This window comes from Hydractinia symbiolongicarpus, chromosome 8 (genome assembly GCF_029227915.1).
Source record: "Hydractinia symbiolongicarpus strain clone_291-10 chromosome 8, HSymV2.1, whole genome shotgun sequence".
Lineage (NCBI taxonomy): Eukaryota > Metazoa > Cnidaria > Hydrozoa > Anthoathecata > Hydractiniidae > Hydractinia > Hydractinia symbiolongicarpus.
In genome coordinates, this window is record NC_079882.1 from 12,099,032 (window position 1) to 12,122,596 (window position 23,565).

Below are 23,565 nucleotides of genomic sequence, written 5' to 3' on the forward strand. Positions count from 1 at the left end.
GCAAGCATTGGGTACATAAGAGCTGACATTCAGTTTGTATGCAAGCGTTGCAAAGGTGAGATTATAGAGAATGAAGTATTTCCAGCTTCCATGATGTACAACAGTGGCTCGTTAGAGATAGTTGAGAGCTTCTGTTACTTAGGTGATATGTTGGGCAGTGAAGGGGGTGTTGAAAGAAGTGTACTTGCAGGATATAGGTTCTGCTTGGAAAAAGTTCAGAAAGTTACTTCCTTTGTTGACTAGCAGAGTCTTGTCAATTGAGTTAAAAGGTAGGATGTATGAGGCCTGTGTAAGAAGTGTTATGTTGTACGCTAGTGAGACATGGGCAGTGAAGCAGGAAAATCTTGACCATTTAAAAAGGAATGATATGAGAATGGTTAGGTGAATGTGTAACGCCAGTCTGAGACAGAAAGAGTTCAGATGAGCTAAGAAGCAGGCTAAGTATCCGTAGAATTAGAGATGTTATCCAGATAAGAAGATTGAATTGGCTGGGGCACTTGGAAAGAATGGAGGGGATAATTGGGTAAGAAAGTGTAGAGACTTGATAGTTCCTGGGGCAAAAGCCCAGAGGCAGACCGAGAAAGACTTGGCAGGAGGTTATAAGGATAGACTTGATACAGAGAAAGGTGAGTTTAAATCTAACACAGTCTAGATCAGATTGGAAGAGGGTCATTAATATACCCCGTCCAACCCATGCTAGCATGGAAAACGGACGTTAAGCCAAGAATGATGATTATTATTGATTTATCATAATAATAAAAAAAATGCATGTCCTTGGATTATTTTATTGTAAAGTGCTTATTATAAAATGCCCTAAATATAACTTAAATAAAAAAAGATGATTTTGTAGATGCAGAATATTGTAATTGTGAGTTTATAAGCTTATAAGCAGCATTTTTTATCCAGCATCAATTTTGCCATAAAGTTTTCGAAGTTTGGACAACAAAAAATTAAATTTAAGTATGTATGTAATTTTGTGTTTTTTTTTTTTTTTTAGGCGTGCCGAAGAAGGATTAATAACAATGACAAATTCACACTCACCACTGAGGAAACTTAGATTTCATTATGGTAAAAATAAATCTTGTTTGTTTCCATTCATAAGGAGGATATGTAAAAACATATGGAAAATGTGATTTTTATGTTATTGAAAAGAAAGGCAATAAGCCATTTAGTCTGTTTTACTTGTGAATTGAAGAAAATTTTACATATGAGCATGTTTATTTGTATTTTATCTTCCAAAAGTTGCATTTTTTCAACGCAGTCAGGTGTTCTGTCCAGACATATTAGTATTAAAACAGGAGTTAAAATTATTTTAGTTTGGCAGTTTCTAGTGAAATAAAGTGAATTTTTAAAAAAAATAGATGTTAAACATACATAATGTAAATAAAAATAAGAGATAAAATATTTAAACAAATCAGTTAATTTTGCACCACAACCTAAAACTTTTGCAGAAAGTTTAATTGATAAATGTTTTAAAAAAGTCACCAATTAAAATTACACTGTTTTGTCGACTGAGTCCTTCCTGTGCTTCCCTCACTTTATTTTGTTTTTATTTTTATTATTGAATTTATTTGTTTGATTATTTGAGGAAACTAAATAATGAAATAAAACAGAACAATTAAATTTATTTAAAGAAATCAAGAGGTTTATCAAACCTAGTTGAACCAGTAAACGGTAATCTAACATATATAGGTGACACAGACAAACGATTTTGTTACCATCTTGAGCTATTCTTCCAGAATGAAGTAACATGCATGAGATCGATTCATGTGGTTTTAAGGCTAATTAATTGGTTTTATTGCATTTTGCAGACCAGAATATATGACAACAAACATTTACTTCCTGCACAGATGAAATGTTTTATTCACTTTATTATTAAAAAAAATAATTATTTATAAATCTTAGCACCGAAATCCTGGCATGGAAATGTCAAATTATATTGTTTTTACTATTTAACGGATAGTAAATCCGTAATGCAACAAGTGAATTTGATCTATATTGTTAGAACATTTTGCGGGTGTTTCAGGAGTTCGCCAAATTAAATTCTGCAAAAAAGCAATGCGTCTGAATGCCTATAGTTAAAAAAGATATGATAAAAGTAGCTACTTTGTACATCTTATGTTTTTTATTAAATATTAGAACTTTCCATAAGGGCAGCATTTAGTCACAATGTTAGAATTTAATTTGTAATAGTGTAATTTAGTTTTCCATTAAAATTTTCATTTCAAAAATCAAATAATCAAATAATCACAGGCGAATTAGAAATAGCAAAGAATTGAGATTCAGTTGCGTTATCCTGTGTAAATTTTCATCATGGTTAAATGTTAAATTAATTAATTCTTTCCTGGAAAATACAATATAATTAACGATATCAGTGTTTTTATCGCGTAAGTTCTGTATATGAAGATTTTGAATGCTGTTTATTCTGATTTCCGGTCCGTAGAATGCTACTTGTTCTAGTTTCTGATCTGTAGAATGTTACACTTTAGTTTACAAATTATTCGAATTGAATCCTTGTGTAACTCTTTTAAGACAGGAGAAATAATTTTCTTAGCACTAAAATAATATTTTTGAGCCTTACATGGGAAACATCTAACCACAAATGTCTTCACAGTCTCAATAAGCGCAAAAAAATCTATTTAATAGTCATAGAGTCCTTGCTCAAGTAGATACAGACGATTGTGGTTTTATGTCAATCTGCAATGCACATTGTATGACACTAATTTTATCAGCTTTGAATTTACTTAAATTTTGCTTTTTTTGGTCTAATAAACGATTTCATTTATAATTTGGATTACACAGCAACCTTGTTTTGGATGCTGTCACCTTTGTCGAAAATATTCCGCGCGTCTATTTTTTTGACCTTTTTATGGCTTTTATTCTTATACACAAAAGTGTGATTTTATCATGTACATGAAAAAAGATGTATTTTGTTGTTACATTTTTAGTATCCGGACTCGGTTTCGGTGTTATGAGTGGTTTATTTGCCATGGTGAATATACTGGCTGACATCACTGGACCAGGAACAGTCGGCTTATATGGCGATAATGGAAACTTTGTCATAATATCAGGTAATAAAACAATTTACCAGAAATTTAATTAAGTATAAATTTTCTAGTAATTGTTCTAGTTTAAAGCCATTTGTCTAGCTGTTCAATTTTTTGTCGTGTGAATAGGGCTTTTCTATTTGATGAAAGCGTTTGGTGTAGAATTGAGAACAGTGAAAGTAATTTCAATTAGCGGGAAAATCCTGTATGTTTCCTTTTGTCAGTTTCGGTTTAATACTGTACTTTTGGAGTGCGATAAAAAAAAACACGGATTCTTTCTATTTTCCAGTGCAAAAAAAGCGAAACTGATTGTTAAAACTTTGGTCTAAAAATTCCGCCTAAAAATGACAATTTATCGCATTCCTTTGGTTACTTCTACAATGAGCAGCCTCGACATTGCACGAAGTTATGAAATAAACCTTTTAGCTCACGTGTGTATTACAGCTCGTTCTAATCAGGCGGCCACAAAGAGAATTTAGAGAACACGTGTATGTATCAATAGGAATGTGTTTTTATCCTGTTTCGGTCGTTAAAAAAACGTTTCAATATTGGTCAAGTTTGCATCTTCTCTCATTGTTGCTGTAACCACCACGCGAAACAATGATAATTTTTTGTTCCTGTTTTAAACAGGATCTGTTCAAGAAATAATATTAGCGCTTCGCTTAGTTACTGAATCGGAGCGCGTATCCCCTGGTCCTAAAGCCTTACTGAGTCACTTTCTGTTTTGTTTTTCAGCTTTCCTTACTAACTGCATGGTACTACTTCATACGTTTTGGGGTATCATCTTTTTTGAAGGTCTGGACTACAAAAAGTGGATAAATGTTGCAGCAGTGTTTTTCTCTCATTTACTTGTGTCTGGATTGGTAAGTATGACTGTTTTCTTGCATACTAACTAGTCGCTTCTATTTCCTGCATTATTCATTTGTATGATAAATTGTACTATGACGTTATCGTCTCAACCTAAAATCTGCTAGGGAAATACGCATGCGTCGACTTCCTGTGCAAACTGCGTACTTTGCAGAACGAAAAAATCTTGAAGACGCTATCCGCTTCCGTAGAAATAAATGTTTTGGTGACGCAGCTAATTTTTTTTCTGCGTCATAGCAAAGTTTTTGATTGTTCTTTATCAAGCTTCATTTTGGTCAATTTTTTCTTGCTTACAATTATTTTTTTACGTATTTTAGATAACATTTTTGTTTTTTAGACTTTATTAAACAAGGAACAAGTATACTGGCCCGCACTAACGGTGGGGTACGCTCTTGTCGTAATCATGGCAGTGTGGAGTTTTTACTCTGTCGGTGGCTCCTTCGAAAACTTAAAACGATCAGTTAAAAGACAGACCTCGCCTGAAACTTAAACGCCGTAAACCGAAAATCCTAAAATAACCCTTGATGATTAAATGGGAAACTAATCGAGTCCAATAATGGCAACAATTGTGTTTTATTGACGTCACTGGGGTCAGACTTTTGTTCGCTTCAATAATTCTTGAGATATGTTATTCAAAACAAGAATTTGATCGCAAGACATGCACCTAAATTTTAAAACGTTATATAATTTTTTTTGTATACATTTGTGTTATAATGAAAAAAAATGTGCATATAAAAACCAGGTTTTGTTTTAAACCGTAGTGGAAACCACGCTTTTTAATATTCGCATTAAAACTATGATTATATTTATAAAATGTCCACTTCTGTCTGTTCTAGGTTGTAATATAAATTCAATTTGTTTGGCTAGTAAACTTCCTCGTTTTGTAAGACAAAAAAATTTTGACGTGCAATTATGAAGATATTATAACGTTTAGGTTAACGATCCTACTGTTCAACTCTTCTGTGAGTTGTTTTGTTAACTATTTTTCACTTACGAAAAAGATTTTATATTAAACACACTTGATATGGGATGTAAGAGTTTTCAAGTATTTCACTGAAAGAAACATTCAAAGGTAAGTCAGTTTCAATTTTCTCTGTAATTTATGCTTTTGATTTTATACTTTATTTTTTTGGTATATACGTGTATTACAATATTAGAACAAAGTTGTTCTAATATTGTAATACACGATTTTAGGAGAAGTGTAACCACGTTTATTGTTTGTCATGGGTTGCACTTACTTAGACTAGTCCATAAGTTTGTCATATAAAATGAACTTTCTTTTAGAAAGCAACTTAAGTTTACTCTAGCACTTAAAGTTGCTTTTTTTTGTGGATAATTTCATTACTAAAAGTTGTTTGTGATAAGAATTTTATTAACACCGGTAAGGCAAGTCAAGTTGAGTAAAATTTTACACTTTTTTTTTAATAACAATGTCTTTTTTAATTTTTTATAGTTGCTAAAGTACAAAGCTGAGCACTAAAAGTTACTAAAAGTTAAAAATTTTACCATCCCAACACCACTGTAAATTGAAAGAGAAACAACTTGTTTTCATTAAGAAACTTTTACGTAATTGTTCCACGTACAGTGGAAATGAAAGAAAAAATGAAAGGTTGTAGGAAATGATGAAACCCTTTTCTTAAAATAGAAACGTTTGCAGGATATGCACCCTGGACGAGTGTTTCTAAAGTTTTGAAATTCATTTCGTCATCGTTGAGGAAAAATGACGTGGGTGCGTATGTGTCGTCCCGTTCCGGAGAAGGGGGGAGATAAACACCAAGACTGTGCACACGTTCTTTTTCCCATAAGCGGACAACCTAGTGATTTATAAAACAGCGCAGTTGTTTTGTAGACGCATGAGGTAGAGGTGTATTTAAACGACCACGTTATTTTAGAAATATGACGTCATTGCAATAAAAACGGTCAGACGTGTTTTCTATTGGCCATGCAAGAGGAACAATGCGTGCAAAGCTAGCATGCGATATTATGAACCACTGTTCTTTTAAACCGCAATCACATTGTAGGAATTCCATTAAAATATGTTTTAGAATTAAAATATGTATTAAAATTAAGAACAATTAAGCTCTTGTTGTTCATTTTTCGACCATACAAACCAAGCTGGCACAGTGCACATAAATTTACTCATTTTTGTAATGATGTAAGAAAAAAAATTTTGTGATAGTTAATTTTTAATTCAAGTAAAGAAAATTTTACTTTTCTTTCGATTTCATTTTCTCTTTTTTTATTATGAAAGTAAACATGCTTAAGGAAAGAAAAAGTTCTTGTTTTGTTGACATTAGCATTACACACGACACGCTTTTTGTTTCTTAGTGCGACTATGCACACAAAGGTAGATGTACACAATAACAAACCATCTTATTCGTGATTCTTCTTTTCGTTCTATGACGTTAAGAACCTTCATAACTTGAATTTCTGTATTCGTCCAGATGGTGTTTTACTATCCTCTTTAACACGTTTTTTATGACATTCTTTTGGAAGAAGAGACGTGTTTTGATAACAACTTGCGATATTACCATCCATGCCCATATGCTTTCCGCTCCTTCAATCAGCTTTTATCCACCGGAGGTAAAACGTATCGCGTTTCATCGTGAAACTCGTGTAACTCAACCTCATTACCAGACCTTTTAATATACGAATGTACTATAATATTTTCCAACATAATATTTGTTTTCAAAATTGTAGATGCTTAGGTACCAGGCTTCTTTTCGTTACTTCTTACGTCATAGAAGCACTTGATATAATTTAAAAAGTTCACTCTACCTTGGCTTGATTAATTCAGTATTTTAACATTAAATCCCCTTCTTTTATTTATGCTGTAATTTTAAATATTCGCCGAGTCAGCACTATTATGATACAACCGTCCATGTTTTAGTGGTGCATTAAAATTTGGGAAAGATACATTAGCATTTATTTATTTCCACACAATCCTGTTCCAATGGTCTCTTTCGCATCTTTAATATCGAGTGTGGCGCGAGGATATCAAATAACGAAAAAAGACACTGGAAACGAGGTTGATTTTGAGCATATTTTAAAAAGGTTTAACATTTCAACTTTATCTTTAAAAATCCTTTACTTTTAAATTGAGTGCAGAACATTTGTTTTTTTATTCTGGCCTGCTAAAAAACATAAGGAAGTCGGAATAATTATAATTGGACCTAAACCCTGCTATTGGAAATAAATTTTTTAGGACGTTAAATTTTTTCTTAAAGACAATTTATTAAATTATGCATTAAATAAAATAGATTTTTTATTGCAGCAGTCTCCTATTTCTAAGAAACTTGTTAATAAAGTCTGTCTTTTATGGATTGTTTTTTAAAAAAGTAGGCGTGACATATTCAGAGTGAATTGTGTCCTAAGAATGAAGTTGCTGGTCATCCTAACTTTCCCTGTGTTTTGCAACCCCAAAACAATTTAAAAATGAATTCCTAGTAACTAGGTGGTGATAACAAATTAGTTCCCAAATCTCTTTAAGATAAACCTCGAGATCTATCTCAAGCAGGTTTGGTGACGAGAATGCGGCATTAGATTTTTTTTCATTGATTTAAAACGAAGTAATTATTTGCTTCATTCGTTCAGTAAGCTGGTAACGAACTGTATCTTGTAATATTGACTTGCGATCACTACCCCCGGATTGGAAGCTATTTAAAATAAGATTATGGTTCTTAAGCAGCGGTTTCGTTTTTAACGTATATATGAGTTCAAACTATTTCCGTGTCATGTGTCAAAACATAGTGGTGATATGTGGTAATTCGTAAATCCTTCGCTGGGTTTTTTAAGAAATAAATATATATTTGAAGTAGTTTACAATTCTTACATGTCAGGTTATATTCTGGATTGTTTATACCATGGAGCAAAGTGGTAAAGGCATTTTAAACATGGTAAGTGCGAACATGCATAGTTCGTCTGAAAAAAGCAGATATAATATAATTGTTTCTAAAAATACCACTTATTTTGTCTTTATTAAAAATTCTTTTTTTATTGTCAGTACTGTGTTTTTTTCAGACGTATTTGTTTTTCGCATGAAACGAACTATTAACTAAATATTTATCTACTCGACATGTTTGAACGCCTACAGCTCGAGTTGTTGTCAAGTGCTTGTTGCGAAGTTTACAAGTATAGTTTGATAGTCCTACACATTTAATATATAATCCCTTTAGCATCGTAAGAACTTAATAGTTTTCTCTCCAGTGTGATTTCGCTGCGCTGTTTTTATTTTTGCGATCTGAAGGCTGAAATTGTTCTTATATTTTTGTCCATTTACAAATATTTGCTATGTATAATGTAAGTATAAATCTCGCATAAAGCATTAATTGATTTTAAAAACTTTTGTCTTAAACAATTTTTCTCCATCGTCGTTCTTTTTTTGCTCTTGTTATTCCGCCATTCCCAGTCTTCTCGCTTTTAGAACATTGTTCTAAAAAAAGTTTAGTTGGGTATGAGGTAAATTCATCAGCCTCACACTGACATGAAAATCATTTTAAATTTTTTGAAACATCGTTCATTTCTGATCAGTCAATACATTCCCATTCAATTCATATGACGTTCAGCAGTCAATTATGTTTTTCTTGAGGTAGTGATACATTGGTATTTTGAAATGCTCAACACTGTTATAAGAACACGCTATCCTGCAAAAACATTCATTTCATTTCTTTTTTGTGGTGGCAACAATGTTTATACTTCATAGTAATACGTATAAACTGTACGCTTGTAACATACCGCAATCTCAATCTGTTATTTTTCTGTAGCGAAAAACCGGATTATAACCCGAATTTTTCTTGCTTGACTGAACAATCAACATTTATACCAGAAATTTAATTACAGGTTAACCGGAGTAATAATTAGTGCGGCAATTAAAGCCTGTGTAGTTGTAATCCCTCCCCCTTGCCAACCGAAGCAGTCGCATTATTCAGACGTTGGTTTTATCCCTTTTACGTTCGTTCAATTTTATTTGTTATGGATCTTGTGGGTCATGAAAGATCCTTATAAACAACCGTCGATTCTCATTAGAATCAATCGATGCAGAAAAGTTAGGAAAAAATTAAGTCTTAATTTTATTGTCAATCTTATTTAATGTACAATTTTAAGATAGAGTCGACATATGTATATTTAGGTATAATTGATTTAGGCGAGATAATTTTCTTGGGTGTTTTGTTGTAAGGTCTAGTGTCGTAGAACACGCGTCACATATGTTTCACGCATAAATGTTGTAAAGAAATGTGTAGCACTGTAGATATGATAATCATGACGCTTAGAAAATAAAGGCTGGCGTAATCATGTGAATTAAATTAATGACTTTTAGTTGAACACGGGGTCCTGTGTAAAGCGTCATTGCAAAGGTATGTCGCTAATGATATTTCTTTCATAATTTGTAAAGTCAGCTAAAAAATTGCAAAATCATTCGTGCTTTTGGACGAACATTTAAACTTGCAACAACAACAAAATGATATTATTTCTTCAAATCAGTACAAGAGTAAAGAAGGGTTGATATCTTCTAGTGGAGATAAGTAAGACATAAAATATCTTATTGTTTCTCTAAAAATGATTTAGTTCATGTTTTTTGCGGTATAGTTTTTTTGCGGTATAGTAGCCTCGATTTGGTGCTTTTATTTTTCTTCCAGTCTTTCTTTTTTCGATTCAACATGACGTTGAACTACTTATTAACTACGCTTAAAGCCTATAGTAAGCCTATAAAAAGTCTATAATATATAATTCGCTCTGAGAAAACAATTCGAGGGATGTTCGAGAATAAAAACTCGCGAATATTTTTGCATCAATTTTCGCAAATCGAGACACTCCCCTGCAATGTTTTATACGAAATTTTCTTTGTGCATGAATCACGCCAGGGATTTAGGAACCTTTGACAAGTCATTGTGAGCCGAAAAATTTACACAAAAAAGCAACCTCGTCCCCAGGACATCTTGTATCTTTTCTAAACGCATCAAAACGTATTCCAATCTCACATGAACTATGAATGGCATGAAGAAAACGTTTCAGAATCACTCTGTATTTTCATTTTTGATGATTTATTGTAAGAGAAGTATTCGCATTCGTTTAATAAAAAATTTTTTTCGACACATCTGAAAACCTCATCTTTCAGGACATCTTGCCTTCATAATCAACTTCTCCGTTTTAGCGAATATGGATAAAAAACCCTAGAAACGAGGTTGCTAAATTTTGCTACACAATAATTTTTTACATTAGAATTATAATGTCCACTCTTCTCTCTTTTTACTTGCAACAAGCTCAAGCTATATAATACGTTGAAAAACGCATATCTAATATAACTGTAAATCATCCGTTTTTGAACCCCCTCCCCTTCATGGTGTATTTTTTACCTCTTTAAAAGATTGTCGGCAATTTTTTCCGATCTTAATTTATACTTTTACTTTCCGCCGACGTCAAAGTTAACACCGTCGCACTTTTTCTTCCTTTTTGTTTCTATGGTGATAGTAAAATTTGTTAAAGCATTCAAACAAAATCCGGAGTTATAATGCATGTTAATTGGTTCGTGTTCTTGTGAAGAGAAGTTATCTGTTTTGAGTAAGAGTTTACCGTGAGCAATCTTGATGTCTCATTGACTCATCTTTTTGCGGATAAGACTAAGAAATTGTAAAGACGTTTGTGTTGTGTTCGCATGAAAAGGTAGGGATTACGAATACTTAAAAGTTTCAAGGTTTTCTTTGCACATTCACAAACAGCTTAAAAAATATTTTCTCTTGCGTGTGACCATTCTTGCGTTAAGCCTGTCATTACATTGAAATATATTTCTGTCGTATGTCAAAACAAAACTCTACGTTATTCAAATAAAAGTCGTTGCTTAAAAATAACACACGTAAGGAGATATTACTGGGGATTAATATAACAAAAGCAACAACAACATCTGTGGTTGTTAAATACTTCGAGTCTCTTAATATAAGTTTTAGGGTCGACTTACACTTTCGCAGTTTTTAAAAAGTTCAACAAACAAAATAGTGTTGCAGGCCAACTATTAATGGAAAAAAATTAAATGCTGTAATCTCTGTCAGCATTTGACTAGAAATGTTTTCGGCAAATACGTTTTTAACACTGCCACGCGAAAGATTGTAAAAATACAGAACGCAAGGGAATTTCTAATTAAACTCCAGATTTTTGATTAGAAAAAGCTAACTTATACCCTTGTGCAAACAGACAAATGATTTTACCGCATGTATGTTTAAGTTCAAATAATATCAAAAACATTAAAAAATTCTTAATAAAACTAGAGTCTGACTGTCAATAAAAGTGAAAAAATAACGAACTGGTTATTGTAATAAAGAAAGATTCACTGATTTATCTTTTTGCAGGCAGATAAATGTCGGCTTTTATATTATTACCAAGGAGATTAAATTTTTTAAACACAATAAGGGTTGAGCTACACTAGAGATGGGAATATAATGAATGTTAACAGTTCGTTGTATAAAGAACACATTTAATGTCAAAGTGATGTCCTTTTGCCGACAATAAAGTGAATATAATTGTAGTGGTGTCGGGGTTACGATGAAGATGACAAATATTAAAAAGATGAATGTATTGTATGTTTATAAAACTTTACAAAGAAGTAGAAAGTCGAAAAAAGCAAGAAATCTTAGAGCTTGAAAAGTAAATTTCACCAAATATGTATATATTTTTTTTATTGTTAACATTTTTTCGTTTCATTTCAGAAACATTTTAATCATACAACTTTTTGTTATACTTTCGCTTGCTACTTCTTATGAGTGTAAGCTGGCTGGCAAGATTGTTTGTTATAATTTAAAAAACGTTAAAATGCTTGAAAAGATTGTTTTTATTGTAAAAATAGTTTGAAGTGGACCATACGTCATGTAAGAACGCAAGAAAAAACAAAACACTACATAAAAAAAGTTTTTGCTTTATCGCTAGAGAAACATTTTCTTAGCAATTATTGGGGTAAATAAAGTTTACATCCGAATACGCAAGTATTCGGATGTAAACTGTGTGATACGCAAGTATTATTTTTTCTGTTGATTGATTTTTGTAACAATATACCTTTTAGTGTTTTCTCATATGAAATGTTTCTTGTTTTTGCTGCGTTAAGACATGAAACATGTGACTGTTGTTATGTTTTTTTGCAAAAGATACACGCGAAAAGATGACAGATGAAATTGTTTTCATTTTTTAGTACGCTTCAACAAGAAGTGAAGTCAATGCAATGGCGCAGAATTTTAATCTAAGCCAGCAGCATGCTTTTCACAAAAACTACCAGTTTGATTCTACACGATCAGATTCTCTTAAAGGTAAGTCTCGTTTTAAAGTTTTGTTGCCGCACCAACTGTTAGAGCCGAAAGGCCACTTCTGTCGCGCGCACGCGCAGAAGATAAACTCAGTGACTCTCATGCTGAAATGTTAAACTAAATTTTCTGATCACTAACGCGGGCGATTACCGTCTGCAAATACCAAGTTTTGGAGTCGATCGATGAGCTAGTTGTTGACTTTAAAAGTTGACTTTTTCATATTACGTCTACTTGGAACAACTATACTGCATAAACTTAAAGAAAACAAAATAGGGAATAACTTCCAAATGCCGTGGCTTTACAATCATTTAGACGGGGCAAAGGCGCGCGATCCTTGTTCGGGATAAAAACGCGAATCTGCTTTAACCGTGGACACAGGATACATAGCCATAAAATAATCCAGCAATTAAAAAAGTAATCAATATTTTCTTTTTATTACTTTTCTTAAAATAACTGTGCAAATTATTTGGTGAAATTATAATAAAGCACAGCTTATGTATGCTGAGCCTTAACTATAGCCTCGTCCCCAGGGCATTTTCCCTTTTTGATTAATTTGATGGCAGCAAAATTGTTGGCCCCTTCCGTGTAACGGCTTGGGGGTTAAGGGTTCCTGGGGACGAGGAACCCTTGACCAAATTTATAAGGCTGACTGATTAAGACAGGGTTTTTCTTGGAAATAAACAAGAGTGTTTTTTTCAGTGGCAACGTATCGGTAGGTTACTACAGCTTCTTGCCTTCTGGGCAAGATATCTTTATTTAGCTAGATAAACCTTAACGTCAGGCGGAGTTTCTTATCTTAGAACTCACTTTGCTTTACTCTTGAAGGTGAACTCTCCAGAAACAAATGCGTGCATAAAAGATCAAAAAGCTAGCTCATATAAAAACTGAAAGTTAATGCAGTAAAAGTATTGTCGTGTACAATGTATAATTATTTTTAACAGTTGAAGAAAATCTTGTAAAAACTCTTAACTTTCTTAAAGGTGATCTTTTTTATTCAAACATATCACAGTACTGAGAGTGTTTCTTACTTCTTTGTCAAAAACTTCAGTACTAATTCTTACACAGAAATGTTTCTTATTGGAAAAGGATAGATTCTTTTTTAAGGTTTTGTTTTCCTTATAGATTCAAGTTACATTTATTCAAACCAATTTTACGATAATGGAGGATGTCATAAACAAAGGTATAATCAACCAGCACATCACTCCATGTTTAGACAAAGGCAGACTCAAAATTTGTTTTCAAACAGCAGATACACTGGTGCTACTGAGCATGGACTGATACCAGAATTTACAACCAATGTAACGTTAAATGAAATGACTCCATCCCCAAATCCATTTAAAAACCAAAAAGAACATTTTACTTTCCCAAATGGAGTTAGGGATGTGGAGGATCAATACTTTGATAAAAACATCACACCTGTTACTTCATCATGTGCATCCACATATCTGAGTCCTACTCCTCCCCGTTCAAGAACACCAAGTCCAATAGTCTCTGATGGCGACAGTGGCTACTCATCGAAACAAATGTCTCCAGTATCAATGGTAAGATCTTTATTTGTGCTGAAATCTAGCTAGGCTGTGGGAGATTACCCTATGACATGACAACCCTATTTTCATGTTTGGTTGCATGACTGATTGCTGAATATACTGAAAATACTTCTATAGACAACAGCATAGAATGAAAAATAACAGCTTTTATTAAAATATGCCTACACACCCTCAAACAGAAAAGTATATATACACCGTGGGAATGTTATAACAGTGCAAAATCAAAACGAAGATAAAACAATGTATTTAGGTGTAGAAATGGTTTAAGAGGTCGCATAGAATGTTCTTATAGAATGCAACAAATAATTTGTTTTATTTTTACACCGTTGGAAGGAAATATTCATGCCTATATTTCTTTTTTGGCCTTGCCCCCTATACACAAAACCTGATTAATTTAATTTTCTATCTACAAAAACATAAACATTCGAATTTAAGTATAATCCAGAAAAGATAGCTTGTGGTAAAGACACAAAAATACAGCGTTTTTGTCTTGGAATTTTAAAACATTCACATTTAAATTAAGAAGATATGAACTTTAAGGTGCATTTGCCAGGGGTAAGAACTTTTTATTTACTTCAATTTTTGGTGTTTCTGCTTTGCAAAGGGATGTGTTGCAAAAATCAATGACCTTTAGGCGAATTTTAGGACATATATATTTGTCAAAAAGCTATTTTGTGTGATTTTAAGTACTAGTCTAAGGGGCATTTCCCAGGGTATTTTTTTACAGATGTTGTTATGTTTAGGCTCTATAAAAAGGTTTAATATTATATTTGTTGAATCATTGACTGTCAATAAAAAAATGTTTAACAATTTAAAGAAAATTCATCACAAAGTATTATTATTTAGGTTTTTCAAGATCAGGTAGCATATGTTCTACTTGTAAAATAAGATGAATGACAATGAAAAAATTGATACTAGTATCATGCTAAAATCACTTGGTCAATAAATACATTAAAAAAAATGTATGCTATTGATATTGCAGTCTGGGTTAGAAGTGTACATATACAGCAAGGAGTTGGTTTTAAATTTGTATACTATGTGCACTTATGAAGAAAATTGAGATACATTTTATATGTATGCAGGAAGTGCAGTGAAACATAGTGTCACAACAGTGCTAACTGTAAGTGAAGGTGCCCCTGTTTTAATTCAGGACTAAAAATCAATTTATTGATTTGTATTATAAATATTTAAAATGGTTGGAATCATGACGTACATAATAGAGAGAAAAAAAGATTGCATAATTCAAGATTTACTAATATATATAATATTAATATTTCCAAACACAAAATAAAAAGTTAATTTTATGTGATTTATTTTTAGACTTTGTTTTTTAAAATGCCAGAAGTATTTATGCTTCCTTTAGGAAATGTCACATATAAAAAGTTAATGACAAATCACCTTTTATATAAGAAAAAAATGGAAATTTACAAAGTTCATAATGGCAATATTTTTTCTTGCTTTTTGTTTACCTTTGTATAGAAGTTGATCTGCGTTTTCTGTCTGTTATCTTGACTTTCCTTTCACAATAGGGTGCTTTATAACTGCAGAAAACTATTTTATCTATGTATAATTAGAATACAGGCACTATGATACATTATAATTAAATTTATATATCTATAGCAACTAATAGGAGAATAACTGAATACCTATTGATTAAAAGAAATTAAATCTCCTCCACTTTGATTCCCTATTCCTAATTTTTTTGAACTTTTTATGGCTTTTGTTATTGAACTGTTACTTGGCATTATAAAAGATAATTGCTTTAAAATTTATTATAAGTTGTTCATGCATTAAGCAACAACATCAACCGGTATGCTAAAGTGGATATGTAAAAATAAAATATCTTTTTATCTTTAGATTTTTAATCTACGTGTCATTATTTTATGTTATGAGTGTTTATGTTGGTATTTTTTAAAAGTATTGAGTGTACAAAAGCAAGGTTCTTAAGACCACTTATATTCTAAGTTTTGGTAGCACCACTAGCACTTGTCAGTGATATTAGAAAACTAGTTGTAATATAGTTGTTGAAATCTAAAATTGTTTTTATATAATAAATACTACCATCATGTAGTATGTATTTCACAAAAATATAGGTTCTGTCAAACTTGAACAGATCTCGAAGTGAAAAACAAGTTTTACGTCATTACAACTTTTTATGTCTATTGATATCCATATTTAGGGTCAGCCAGGTTTAAGTTCCAATTGCGGCTTTTCATGTATATGGAGATGTTAGATGTAAAACATCAAACGAGGTACATTGTTTTTCGCTTTTTTATTTAGCAACAACATAATCGACCATTAGAGCTCACACCTCCAACATCGCCAGAAATAAGCAGAATTTCCTCAAACAGAATTAAGCAGTTTGTGGACAGGAACAATAACTCCATCATGTCTCCTACACACCCAACATTCAAGTCCTCAAACCAGAGTCCTGCGTTATCCCCAACAATGAGTGATAGTGCTTCTAACAAAAATGTTTTACTGGAGAATTACAAACAGCAAGCTTTACTTGTAGAGAAATATAAACGACAATTGGCTTTGTTAGACACATACAAGAAGCAGGCACTGTTGCAGCGTTTATATGATAGACAGATGCAAATTGAAGAATGCAAAAAGAATCTTTCTCAAGATAACAGTAGTGAAGGCTTCTTACAACATCAGCATTTGGCTTTTTCAACTCCTTCACCGGAATTAACAGACAGTGTTCAAAATGTTCAAAGCACAATGTCCTATCCAAATGGTAAAACTGAAAACAGTGACCAGATTACTCGTGAAATGACGATGAAAGATAGTGAGAAAGCTTTTACCAATCAGTTTCGTCAAATGTCCCTTCAAGATACATTACAACGAAGGACGCTTGCTGTGCAGGAAAGTATTCGGCAGACCTTAGCAGCAACAAATAGCACCCACAATACTGATTTGAACAACAATGAGAATTTTATGAGTTTTGAATCGCCTGAGCAAACCTTGGCTTCTGATATGAATATTGTTGATATGTTAGCAGACCCAAGATGGAGTGGTATGAAACAGTATTTCACCCATGGAGATGAACGTCATGATCATATGAGAAGAGAGCGGGGTAATTTTCTTTTTTAACATTTAAATCCTTGCCATAAAATCTTATTTTTTCATCAATAACTATATTTTCTCTTTTGAAATTCATAGATGCTAATGAACCAACATATACCTGGAGTGGTCATTTACCTCCAAAAATTTACAAGAATCCAATTTACTCAAATAAAGTGTTTCTTGGTGGAGTACCGTGGGATATAACAGAAGGTAACCACATAGTGAAAATATTCAAAAAATGTATTTTAATGTTGTTTGTGTTGAATTTTTGCACCAAGTTTATCATACTTTTTTTGTTTAGCTGGATTACAACAGGCTTTCAGACCTTTTGGTGCATTAAATATCGAATGGCCAGGAAAGGATGGAAAACATAGTAGACACCCTCCTAAAGGTATGGTAATTAAGGAGAGTTGAACATTTAAATCTTTTTTTATAAAACCAAATGCTTGGAAAGCATTAGTACTTGTGTTTTAAGAAATAATCCCTTAAGAGATGTAACACCATCCTGCTTTGAAATTAAAATTCTCAACATTTTGATAATGATTGAATTGGAACAGGCAAGGTATTGTGTTGTGTAGAAATGAATGCTATTTTAATCATTTATGCAGGGGTGAGCATACCTTCATGATATTGTATCATAATGTTGTCATGTTTGTCTTGATGTCCAATAATATGTATCATTATGGCGACAAAATTTAAAGACCTTTTTCTAACTGTCAAAAAAAAGTCACTCCTTAGCAACTTAAGTTTTTTTAATTTGTGTGATATGTCATGCAAGAACAGAAATTTGCTAGTGTAATTACAGTTTTATCTCTTCAAATATGTATTAATTGGTATATTTAAACTCCACCTTTTTTGAAATTTTGTAACTTAAACTCATAAAAAAACTGAGTGTACAAATTTAAAACAGTTCATCTTTGAATCTAATTTAAATTGAACGTTTCTCTGGGGAAGTTAATATTAACCATTTCTATGATAAAATAATGTTTTGAATGCATGTGCTGTTGAGTGTGCTTGGGAAAGCAAAAAAAATCTTGCATACCTTTGCATTGTGTTGTTAATTGCCCAGCATGCTACGTAGTGTGCTTTTCTGCATCAGGTTAAAAATAAATTAGGTTTCCAGGTCATACTATCAGGCTTATTAAGATGAGTAATAATGAGTGGGCAAGTACATGTGGTACAATGTAAAGCTTTACTGAGTCTTTTGTGTAGCTTTTGTATCGTTTAAAAAACCCCACTTTCGCCGATGCAATGTTATGTTAAGTCATATTGTATTGTTTAAAACTCTATTTTTTACAATGCCATACCATGTTAAATAGAGATTTATATTTTTAGGTTATGTTTACCTTCTGTTTGAATCTGAGAAATCCGTGAAAGGTTTACTTGCTAATTGTACTCATGATTTCACCAACGGGGGAGACTGGTATTACAAAATATCCAGTCGAAGAATGAGATGCAAAGAGGTACATGATAGATGCACTTTTTTGTATTTTTAACCCATTTTAGGGTGGGAGATGGGGTGGTATTTTGCATCTTGTTGTTATTAATTTGACGTCATTTTTCCCCAATTTTTGCAACATATCAATTCATATGTTTGTCTAATTTGTCTTCAATAAGTCAAGGACAAGTATAACTAGATCGGAACAAATAAATAAAATTTATGAAAATCTGCGTGAGGTGGTATGTCAGACTATCCACGCGCATTTTAAAACTGTATTTTTGATACCATTTTGTCGTTTTTTCAGGTTCAAGTTATTCCATGGGTGTTGTCTGACAGCAACTTCGTAAGAACTGCATCTCAGAGACTGGATTCAAGCCGCACTGTATTTGTGGGAGGATTGCATGGTATGATAAATGCAGGTAGGTGTAATGACATGTGTGATAGGAAATAGAGCGTTAATTGAGTTCAGATTAATTGACAAGTTGTCAATCATTTTTTGCAGTCAAGGAAAGACATGATTACTATTTTGTGCTAGTGTTAAGATGTGTCCATGATATTTTTATTACTAAAATCCTGTTTTACATTTTTTTAGAGGCGTTATGTCAAATAATGAATGATTTGTTTGATGGTGTTATTTATGCTGGCATTGATACCGACAAACACAAGTACCCAATAGGTGAGGTCTTTTATCTATTCACGTTTTTTTTACCTAGCTCGAAATTTGTTTTTCTAACATTTATTATGTTTATCGTTCAGGGTCCGGCCGTGTGACTTTCAACAATCACCGCAGTTTCATGAAAGCTGTACAAGCATCCTTCATTGAAATTAGGTCACCAAAGTTCACGAAGAAGGTTCAGATAGATCCTTACTTGGAGGATGCTATGTGCAGTCAATGCCATATCAATACAGGGCCGTTCTTTTGTCGGTCCTCAGAATGTTTCAAATACTTTTGTCACTCCTGTTGGCATTGGCATCATTCAATTGATAACTTAAGATTGCACCGACCGCTGACCCGTCACAGTAAAAATTCGGAATCTTCTTCGATGTCTTAAATTTAAACCTGCATGCTTTTGCATCAGTTATAAACAAAAAAAAATGAATTTTGAGCGTTTTAATATTATAAATAATTCTTAAAATGTTAGTTACTAGGATTTATTTCTTTCTTTCTTGGTCTTAATGAAATGTTTCATGCATGTAATTAAAAACAGATCTGAAGACTTTCATGCTTAAATTATCTTGTTTGCTTGTTTTTAATTAACATGTATTTGGCTTTCAGATTTTTATCTTTTTTTTCCTATATATGAAAATTTTCCCCATTTACTTTTGCTTTTTATTTGTCATAAATTTCAGAGTGGCGTATTTTTACATTCGGAAATAGGAATGTAAGAATTCTAAAAGACTTAATATAAAATATTGGCTACATGTCAATTTTAAACAAAAAGTATAAAAAAACATGTACGGAAATTACGAAATTCCTGTTATTAAATTATTTTTTAGGTAAAAAACAATTTTGAAAGATTAGCTACAATTCGAATCATATTTTTGATTAAAATTTTTTTTGGTTTCATTCCACTAATACTTACGAAGCTCTTCGAAAGTAAAACAATTCCAGTAACCAAAATATATTTATTAATTTCTTCATATCTAATATCAGGCTGAGAAAAAATATTGTTCAGCTTTGTGTATATTATTTTTAGTTTATTTCTTCAGAAGTTTTTACGAGAATCCATTTTTTACTTATTTTTATTATAGAGAGAAGTTGAATATATTCCTTTCACTTATTTATTTATTTACTCACTGTTTAGTGTCAGCCATGTTGGAAGTTCGTGGCTATATTTTATAGTGGTATAGTTAAGTAATTATGTTAATTTATGCATTATATAGTTCGTTATAATTTTTTGACCAATGTCTTACTTGTTATGAGAAATAAGTAACTATTTTGTACCATTATATGGGAAGCCATGAAAAAGTTTTTATAATAAGAAAAGTGGAACCCCAAAGTAAAACTTGACATTTTTGTTCTATTTGGAGAGGTTGCGCTGTGGAAGTTTCTTTAAGATTTCTTCCGTGAAAAAAAGCAAACTGCTTGTCTTATAGATGTCGGTCCTTAGAGAAAGGGAAACAAACCGGTTGAAAATTAGCGGGAAACTAAAGTTTTTGCTGAAAAGCTTCAGAATTTTTTTTCTTTTAAAAACTTATTTAATATTTTTGTCCTGTGAAGAGTATCATCTAAAGAAATATTTTTGTGCAATTTTTAGTTTGTTTTTAAGCATTTTAGTGTATTATGTTGAAAGATTTTTTATTAACTTATATATACATGTTATAAACATTCGTTCAGCAGTTTTGCAACGCCCCCTGACTATATTACAATTGGATTATGAACTAGCACTAGTTAGTAAATTTTCAGGGGGTTGTTGTAAACAAATAAGTTGAATGATTTTTAAACATCGTGTTGTGCTTCAATGTAGGTCAGTTATAAAAAGTATTTTTATGTAGTATTTTTAAGAGTTTAGAGATTTTGCCTGTTAATACGGAAAAGTGAAGACCTTTCTTAATCGCAAACGGAACACAGACGATCTATATTTCTGTAAATTCCGCCAGCTCTAATTTCAAAAAACGCGCGAAAGCTCAAACCTGACAAGGCGAAAAAATGACGCTATATCGCTTACAGAGGCTTATCTTGTAATATGTAGCGGAAGGTCTTGTGATCATCTTATTCTGTGGTATCTTCGAGTTGCTGACGTAGAATTTTTTTAATAATTTTGTATATTAGAATTTTTAACACATTTTTTTAGTTTTGAGCAAGGATATATATTTAGCATTTTATTTCGATGTTATCTTCCGCCTTTCTTTGTTCTTAAATTCTCTAAACTTCAATTATAATAGTTGAAATTCTTTCTTAAAAATAGTCTCTTTGCCCCTAACTATTTTGTTTAAAATGAAAATTATTTCACATTTAAACGCATCATAGCCCTTGCGTAACTAATGCACCAAACCCATGTCACTTATAACATAGTTATTAGCTTACTGCTGAGCTTCAACGAGTCCTAAACTCTGTTTTACTTCTGCTTCGTGCAAGGAGTCAAATTTGCGGTACTCTTTCTAGTTTTGTTTTGTTCTTTTTTCTTTGTAAATAACAACTTTTTATTTTAATTTTAAAAATTGTAATGCTATAATATTATGTACACTTTGTTTTATCCACACCTTAATGTACTTTTTAATATTTTAAATGCATGGTCTTACGTGCTAAGATCTTATGACGTCTTTTCGTTCCATTTGTATAATGGGTATGTATAGTATAATTCGAAAAAATCTTCATAAAAGATTTAGTCCATTTTTTTTCACCTGAGCATTGAATTTCCAGCTAAAATCAGACGTAACAATACTGTTTCTAACATTGAACTTGCGGCCTCAGTTTTAACCAATAGAAACTATAAATGGCGATCTACGAAATAATTAAAATGCTTGCTACTTTAGACAATAAGTCTTAACAGACTTATCATGCGGATCCTATGTAAGAGAAACTACTTTTGTTGAAATAAAATACATGTATTTTTTTAATATAAGTAACTCGACTTTTAACCTGATCCTTTGCTGCTAAATGCGTAATAGAAAAGTTTTTTAAATGTTTCTTAACAGTAAATGGAAAATCTTCATTGTTACCTAATGGCCTAAATAATTATCTAGTCAACTGAGGTAAAAAAGCTGTTGTCTAATTAAGTATTAAGTACATTTTGAAAACTGCACTGCAAAAAATAAATTTGTAGCTTGTATCATGCTCAATATTTGTTACAGTTGCTTAGAAATTTTGCTGATTTTAGTACAGTTGCTTAAGTTAACTCCAAAATCTCAATAATAACACAGCGAGTAATTAACGTTGGGACATCTTGACAGATTTAACGAGGGTAGCCCTTTCAAAAATCTTCCTCAGATGAAAAAGCACTCCTCTGGTAAATTGAAAAATTAGTAGACTTAGAAAAACCGATTATAATCTTTTGAGTTCTTGAATAATAAGTCAAAAAAATTGCTAGGAGTGATTTTCAGCAAAAGAAGTTTGAATTCGGTTGACAAATCAGGCTTGGCAGCACAAGATTTAATGTGGATACTCAAAGCAACGTCAAAGTGTACGGCAAAATGTTTAAAAATAGAAATTTTTGAAGATCAAACCGGCTATTTTTTAAAAAAATTTCAAGACAAAAAAGCTGACATCAGCATAAAAATGTCGATTTACATCCTTTTTTAGGCTTTATTTGATGTGAGAAAATCTGGTCTGAGAAATGCACAAAATGTTTTAAAAACCCATCATCCTGTGTTGGACTATTTAGTACCGGCTCTTCTTGAACGGTTATAGAACTATTCCTGTGACACTCGTGATATGACCCTTCTCCTTGGCTAGCAGACTAATTTTATCCTTCCGAAAATTTTAAGATTTAATGTACTTTTAATGACCGATGAAATCTCCAATCCCGAATAATCTTCTACGTCAATATTCGATCATACTCTCAAAGCATAATGTCAAAAATAAATAACACCCTTAAGTGTTTTGTTGAAATGGGTTAAATTCAAAACGATAAAAAACTTGTAGACTTTTGCGAAAGAAACTTAATGACATTTTATTGCAATTTTACACGCTATTCCAGGACCCTTTAAACAAAACCCCATGCCTATCGCGAAACATAATTCTCGCAAAAGAAGTATCGAGAATGACCATGGATCCACTAGCGAAAATTATTGTTCTACGGCTTTAGCCAATAGAACTTTAAAATGGCCTCCTTTTTTGTCGCCGTTTTTACTACCGAGACTAGTGAAGCAGACAGGATACCAGTCTAGTGTAGCGGTACGGAAATATTAGTTCTTGAGTGTTATAGCAACAAACTATATATTCCTATTATTTTAACAAATTAATTATTTTGCATTATTACTTTACAGTGCCGCAACCACAATTGCCTATAAAGCCTATAAACGGCCTATAAAGAAAAATTACATATATAAAGTTCTCTTTATAGTTCTCTCTATAGTGGCTACCCGAGGCGCCCCCATGGTGGGCGCTGAGTGTGAAATTTTTAAATTTTACATCTCTAGATTGGCAAAAATACCCATCCAGACGTCAACAATCTCATGGTTGAATGTTAAAAATCACGATGAATGTTTAGATATTTTAGTAATTCAGAAAAACTGCATTGTTTAATTGGCATCAAAATTAAATTTAGATAAAAATTTTTCATCAGAAACCAAAAGGTAGAAAGAGATATATACATATTTACATTACACGATTACAATAATATAAAAAATGATAAGAACACTAGAAA

At 32.0% G+C, this 23,565-nt stretch overlaps 2 protein-coding genes across 8 annotated transcripts in view; both read left to right on the forward strand.

The window, feature by feature from the left end:
* Positions 1 to 4,652, forward strand: part of LOC130654042 (gamma-secretase subunit Aph-1-like) — a 35,288-nt gene extending 30,636 nt beyond the window's left edge. Inside the window, exons 4-7 of the mRNA XM_057456558.1 lie at positions 998 to 1,068; positions 2,949 to 3,071; positions 3,783 to 3,910; positions 4,252 to 4,652. Coding sequence (XP_057312541.1) covers positions 998 to 1,068; positions 2,949 to 3,071; positions 3,783 to 3,910; positions 4,252 to 4,404 — 475 coding nt within the window. The 3' untranslated portion in view covers positions 4,405 to 4,652. The remainder of the gene's footprint in view (positions 1 to 997; positions 1,069 to 2,948; positions 3,072 to 3,782; positions 3,911 to 4,251) is intronic.
* A 153-nt stretch (positions 4,653 to 4,805) lies between these two features.
* On the forward strand, positions 4,806 to 21,581 carry LOC130654035 (uncharacterized). 7 transcript variants are annotated; one of them, XM_057456543.1, is made up of 10 exons: positions 4,806 to 4,986; positions 12,088 to 12,202; positions 13,322 to 13,740; positions 16,027 to 16,825; positions 16,912 to 17,025; positions 17,117 to 17,206; positions 18,151 to 18,278; positions 18,561 to 18,675; positions 18,849 to 18,932; positions 19,013 to 21,581. In XM_057456543.1, exons 2-10 carry the CDS (start codon positions 12,118 to 12,120, stop codon positions 19,306 to 19,308), a joined length of 2,130 nt encoding a protein of 709 aa, XP_057312526.1. In that variant the 5' UTR covers positions 4,806 to 4,986; positions 12,088 to 12,117; the 3' UTR covers positions 19,309 to 21,581. The 7 variants fall into 7 exon arrangements, with proteins under 7 accessions (XP_057312526.1, XP_057312524.1, XP_057312527.1 ...); XM_057456541.1 differs by lacking the exon at positions 4,806 to 4,986 and adding an exon at positions 7,563 to 7,810; XM_057456544.1 differs by lacking the exon at positions 4,806 to 4,986 and adding an exon at positions 9,066 to 9,436.
* Positions 21,582 to 23,565: the final 1,984 nt, after the last annotated feature.

Coding starts and splice junctions, on each gene's coding strand:
- LOC130654035 (XM_057456541.1), top strand. CDS start 7,778: ATGGAGCAAAGTGGTAAAGGCATTTTAAACATG. Junction 7,811..12,087: donor GTAAAGGCATTTTAAACATG/GTAAGTGCGAAC, acceptor TTCATTTTTTAG/TACGCTTCAACAAGAAGTGA. Junction 18,933..19,012: donor CAAACACAAGTACCCAATAG/GTGAGGTCTTTT, acceptor TTTATCGTTCAG/GGTCCGGCCGTGTGACTTTC.